Genomic DNA, 6,000 nt, shown 5'->3' with positions numbered 1-6,000 from the left:
CAAACAGTTCACAAGAGGCCAGATCCCTTTTGATTCTATATTTTTATTACAATCTCCCCACACCTCCATGTATGAACACTGAACCCTCCCCGTTTCTCATCCCTCCCCTTCTCCCACTCACAGAAAGGCTGCATGGTAAGGGGATGCAATTTAAAGCCACATCAATGCCTAACACACAGAACAGGTTTGGAGAAGGGGAAACCCAACACGAAATAAAGAAATTAAATAGCCTCTTGAATAAAAAATATTAATAAATATGTAATAAAATTTAATTTTTCCCATCTTGAAGAATTTTCACAACAGAGGAACAAATTCAATAAAATAATGTAAAAACTGTCCTTTTGCAGGAAAAATCAGTTTTAGAAAACAAGAGTCTATTGAAGGCTGCAATTACTGTATCTATATGTAAGAAATCACAAAGCCTCAGGCTTGCTGTCCTTTAGTGTTCCCCATGTGTGCCACAAGGGTGGCTTGTTACTGAGACATCACACATATGCTACACACACCCCCAGAGGATGTGTCTTTGCAGAGGCCCTTTTTTAAAAATGAACAAAAACATTACTGTGGTCTTAAAAATACTCCCTGTGATTAAAATGGAGACATAGGAAGCAAAGATTTACCTGTAGAGCTTATCAGGGAAGGTACCAGACTGTTCAACTCTTCTCACAGTAAAATCTCAGAGCAGGGAAGAAACCCCATCCACTGGATTGAGAAGGTGCCTTTATCTGGACAGCCAAAGCAGTGAGAACAGGAACAGAGCCCCACTGCACTGAACCATCCAGCAGCGCAGTGTGTCTGAAAGAGTACTTCCAAACAAACTCTGCACTCCCTTAGGAATCTGGATCACCACTGGGGCAAGAAAACAACATCTTCATTTTCTGTTCAGATTTTATTTGAAATCTAATTCAAATTGTCAAAGCTACAAAAAGGGGGAACATTTGGGTTATTTCTGCTATGTCACAACATTCTAAAAACAAAATTTCACTACTGCCAGCAGATCAGTTACACACATTTGATGAAACTTCTAAACACAAAAATGTTTCTTTTGGGAAATAGTCACAATGAAGATATTTTGTACAATATAAAACAATGACAGGTCTACAGATGCCGATACTCATGAGTATACACGTGCATTCACAAAAAAAAAAAATCAGGAATGCTTTTTTGTTTTTAAACAGACTGTTCAGGCACAAAAACAAAACCGCATTTCCAGTAAGTGACAACTTCATAAAAAATATTGTCAGTGTTTGCTTTTCTTTGACTTCTTGTGAGATCTGTGAGGAGAACGGGACTGAGACCTGGATTTTTTCCCTGACTTTTTAGGGGATCTGGATCGTGATCTTCTTGATCTTTTGGGTGTCCTGGAGCCAGATGGCGACCTGCAAAAAAAAACCTTGATGTCAAATACTAATAGGTAAAAGCACCTTTTCCTGAAGTTACTCGTATTCATTTATTGAGCCAAATGATGTAGAAAATATTTTTCCCTAATAACAAAAGTAACACGTTGATATCTTGCTTTTGAGAAAAAGGCCATTTCTGTATTATAAGGTTTTGAGAGTATTTTGGGCTTATCTTCAGTGCTTAGAACCCACATCAAAAATAACATGCACTCATGTCCTTAAAACCCACATCAAGAATTCACAGCCTTTCACATAACCTCAACCAGCTTTGGCTCTTGTATGAATTGCAGCCTATATCCAAACAGAAATGAAAAATTATGTTCAATTGTGTTACAATGAAATACTTCTGATTCTCATCAAGCACGTTCAGATTGCGATGCAACCCCACAGAAAAACAAGGGACACTGAATTTACTGTCATCTAACCCATCTAATATATGGATATAATATAATGAAAACTGAATGAGCATCATATTAACTCTAAAAAAAACCCAATCTCAACTACTTTTCTACTTTTATTTGAAATCCTCATTTATATAAGCACAAGAATACAGTAGTTTTGTGCTATGATTTTTCCAACACCATCAAGGAGTTTTCCTCACCCTGAGGAATTTTAGATTAGTAACATACTCTATACCTCTATAAAAATTGGAAGGTGAACTTGCAAGTTTCAAGTTACAGCAGCATTAGCAGAATAATAAAATTTCACCTCAAGTTTAATATTAACTAAAGACAAATATTTGTGTCAGAGTGGAGGTTAGGAAATAACAAATTTGGAAACAAAACCCCATAAGCAGTATCTGATGTTTTTTTCCCCTAGAAGACAAACTGGGAGTGAGGAGCTTCATGTAAGTAAATTATCAGTGAAAGGCTGCATGGTCACTGTAATTTGAGAGGTTCTACAGAAGGGCTACAGAAATATTAGAAGGACTACAGAAGACTTATCCTTTGAAAAGAAAAAGCTAAGAAAGCAGCATTTCTTCAAATTACCAGTGAACAGGTGAACAAAACCACAGCAGAGCAGAATCTGGAGCCATCAGGGCAGGAGGCTATGTGCACCTCCAACCCCAGTGCCCAAAAGTATTAATGAGGAACATGCACTACACTGTGAGAGAAAGTACCCGAGTGTCAAATGTGCTCTGCTGCAACGCCCCCCAAACCCCAGCCAAACACAGCCACCAGCTTCCTGAAACAGAGAAGATACCAGCTCACCTTTTGCCTTTTTTACTGACATCTCTGGGAGAATCTTTGTGTGAGGAGCGGGAGCGGGAGCTCTCCTTGTGGGAGCGCTCGGAGCGCTCGGAGCGTTCCGATTTGGGCGAGGGCGACTTGGCTCGGCGGCTGCCGCTGCTGCGGGACGGGCTGGGGGAAGCGCTGTGCCGCCTCTTCCTGCAGGCAGCCACACACATGGGGAGGGAAAACACACAGTAAGAACAGCTGCTCCTTTCTGCAGGGATTTGCTTTAGCCAACGTCATGTCAGTTACTTGTAAGGAATTAAAATACTGTAGGCTTTTTATTATTAAAACAGAAAATCAAGTTCAACATGTGCAACAGATTTTCTCTGCTTGAAAAAAATCAAGGCCTGTGAGTCATTTGGTAGTGTAAACACATTCTGTCACAACTCCCTGAAAAGCAAGGCCTTTTACCATAACTACACTTAGAACCAAGGCAGAGTTTGGCTGTGTAAGCACTAGAAGATCAGTGTCCACTCTGTCCCAAACCCAGCTGCTCAGAAGGATTCGCACTGTGAGGTGAGTAACTCTGAAACCACGTGTATCATTTGTGGTCTGTCCTCATGACAGTTTTCTGACCCAGGCACTGCAGGCAATTCACTGCTAAAGACAGTTAACCCCCATTGGTGATCGTTTTACCATGCTTCCCCAGGGCATATATGAGCCAAGGGACAACTCTGTTTTACCCTCTGCAGAGTAAAAGTGGCAATTCCTTTGACATTTTGGAGCATGTTTTAATAGCCAAAGCATGGGTTTTGTTTGGTTTTTTTTGCTTTGTTAGGTGGTTTTGTGGGTTTTTTTTTTAAATCAGATGTGTGCTATAAGGTAATTTCAAGGCTGTCATTGCCTGTAAAGACACTGTGAGGGTTCTCCTCCCACTCACTTTAGTCCAAGGAGAGGCATACCTCTCTTTCCGTGTTGGTGTGCATTCCTCCTTTTCCTTCTTATCTTTGGACCTGGTCTCAGACTTTTCCTTGTCCTTTTTGTCTCTGTCCCGTTCTCTTTCCATCTCTTTTTCTTTTTCCTAGATTATCAGAAGCATCATGATTTCAGACAAGGTGTGAATAAGTATTAAAGGCAATCAAGCCAATGACAAACAGTATAAGAGCAGTGATCACTGATGGAACACAGCACATGATCTGAACTAATGGTCACACCCTCCCAGCTCTTCAGCTCTTTGCTCCTGCATGGGACACAGCACAAACATTTACTGTAACACAAACTAACAAAAACATGAAGAATATCACCCTGTGTGAGAAAATCTGAGTATCTACTTGGAAATGAACAGTCTTCAATGTTACAAATATCAGGGAAACATTACAGCTGTAATAGATTTTCTAAACTAAATTAAACATGGAAAAACACCAGGAACCTCTTTCTACTTCAAATATGTGCATTCATCCTCATTAATCCAGACTGAAAATGGATATACTCTCATAAGTAGAAGCTATCTAAAGACAGAACAAAAATACAAACAAGATTCTGCAATAACATCTACTCTATCAAAAACAAACAACTATAGTCCATTTCTAGGTATCAATAGGACCATTTCGAAAGAAAATATATACCCTGAGCACACTGAGTCTGTCTGTCAAATAGAAAATTAACTATACAAAAATAAACCTCAACAGCAAATCCGAACACAGAGATCAGATGCTGTGGTTTTTAGTACCGATCATTCAATAAAAAAAAATCAATTCCATGGCAAAAAATAAACAGATATTCCCTGCATACCCCATAATGAAGACAAAGAAGAGGTGATTTAGCTAAATGGAAGAAAGGGGGGATGGTGGGGAAAAAAAGAAGAAAATAAAAACAGCAGAGGGAGGGGAGGTAACCTAAGTGCAGGAAATACCAGGACATTTGTACACACCTAGTCTCATGCTCTTTTCACAGCAAAGACTTAGTAAAACCCGCAAGTGTCCCTTTTCCTATTCTTACAAACTGCTGTTAGGCATCTCTAAATCACTGTACTCTCAAGATGTGCCAGGTTTATTTGACAGAATAACTACATATTTCATCCTGATAAATAAGAATAAATTGTATTTTAAATAGCTCCAAGTTTCTAGTCTCTAAACAATGTACAATGCTGCTGGGAAATTACACTTGAAAGCTTATTATAAGTTTGATAAACAAGAATGACCAACCACCAAGTTCATGGGAAATGTAATCAGGATCAGTATTACATTACTGTTACAAAAACTAACTTTATTATGGCATTAAAGCAGAAGATTAAGTTATTCCCTTAATAACGGAGTTACTATTGTTTCAAAGAATAGTTGTAAATATTGTTAAATATTTCTTTCTTTCTTGAAAGAGAAAATTATTAAAAATCCAAAATATTATGAGCCGGTTGAACTAATTCAACACAAGGCATCTAAAATTTTATCAGGACTGTTATTATCAATTTCTGTTTGTTTAAGCTACTGCCTCACTAAGCATTCTGTGCTCACTGTACAAATCATTACTTTTATAGAAATCATCAAGAAAGTGGGAAGTTTTACAATACAACTACATTTAGAAAGAAAATTCTAAAAGCTTTATAAAGTCTTAACTGCAAAGATCAACCTCCAATGTGTACATCTCATTCAGGGATCAGTTTAGCTAATTTTTAAAAGTCTCTTTCTTCAAGGTACTATGAATTAGTCAGATATCGAGCACCAAATAATGCAAATAACAAGTGACAGAAAAAACCCTGGTGGAAACTGCTTATTTGTATTTAGCTTCCAAGGAACTGCATGGGCGCCTAATTTCATCACTGATCTGTCAGGCTGTAAAACCAGATGAGAAAAGCAACTGTCACTTATCCTCCCTCACTAAAGTAATGTCCAAAGAGGTTATGTTTTTAAATTATGTTTCAAAGGTCTGAGATCATATCCTATCATCACATATAAGATGGTAACTTTTAAAATCACTCTGACTTCATAGTCTAGAGAGATCTTCTAAAAACGGACATGGTACAAAATTCAGTCACATTTGGGTGATGGACGAGCTGGAATTATTTAGGAAACTTAGACACTGGAGAATCAGAAACAAATATGCTGCTTAAAACTATTTTCTCCCTTCCCTGGGAAGCCATTAGCACAACAGATCAATTACTACAAGCAAAATGAGAAGTCTGATGAACATCTTCAATTGAGAGCTGTCCCTCTCCTTTCCCACACCTAACAGCTTGCTTCATGCAGTACATCCAGGAGCGATCTCAAAGGTTCCTATCCCCGCTATGTTCCCAGCTGTACAGCGGGAAACACTACAGGATTTGGATTAAAAAAGGAGGTTGTATGTGTTCTGCAGAAAGCACTTGGACTTTGACATGCAATTTGACATAACAGTAGCATTTTAACAAGAACCATGTGTTGTTATGTTTA

The 6,000-nt window shown here is 38.4% G+C and overlaps 1 protein-coding gene across 5 annotated transcripts in view; it reads right to left on the bottom strand.

The window, feature by feature from the left end:
* Positions 1–870: 870 nt before the first annotated feature.
* U2SURP (U2 snRNP associated SURP domain containing) overlaps positions 871–6,000 on the bottom strand; it is a 44,296-nt gene continuing 39,166 nt past the window's right edge. For all 5 annotated transcript variants that reach the window (XM_058844324.1, XM_058844321.1, XM_058844325.1 and 2 more), the window contains 3 exons: positions 3,538–3,656; positions 2,612–2,788; positions 871–1,379 (listed from right to left, as the gene is read on the bottom strand). In XM_058844324.1, the coding sequence (XP_058700307.1) occupies positions 1,241–1,379; positions 2,612–2,788; positions 3,538–3,656 (435 nt within the window). In that variant the 3' untranslated portion in view covers positions 871–1,240. The remainder of the gene's footprint in view (positions 1,380–2,611; positions 2,789–3,537; positions 3,657–6,000) is intronic.

Source organism: Poecile atricapillus, chromosome 8 (genome assembly GCF_030490865.1).
Source record: "Poecile atricapillus isolate bPoeAtr1 chromosome 8, bPoeAtr1.hap1, whole genome shotgun sequence".
In the NCBI taxonomy this organism is placed as follows: Eukaryota; Metazoa; Chordata; class Aves; order Passeriformes; family Paridae; genus Poecile; species Poecile atricapillus.
This window is presented reverse-complemented; position numbering and strand designations above follow the sequence as displayed.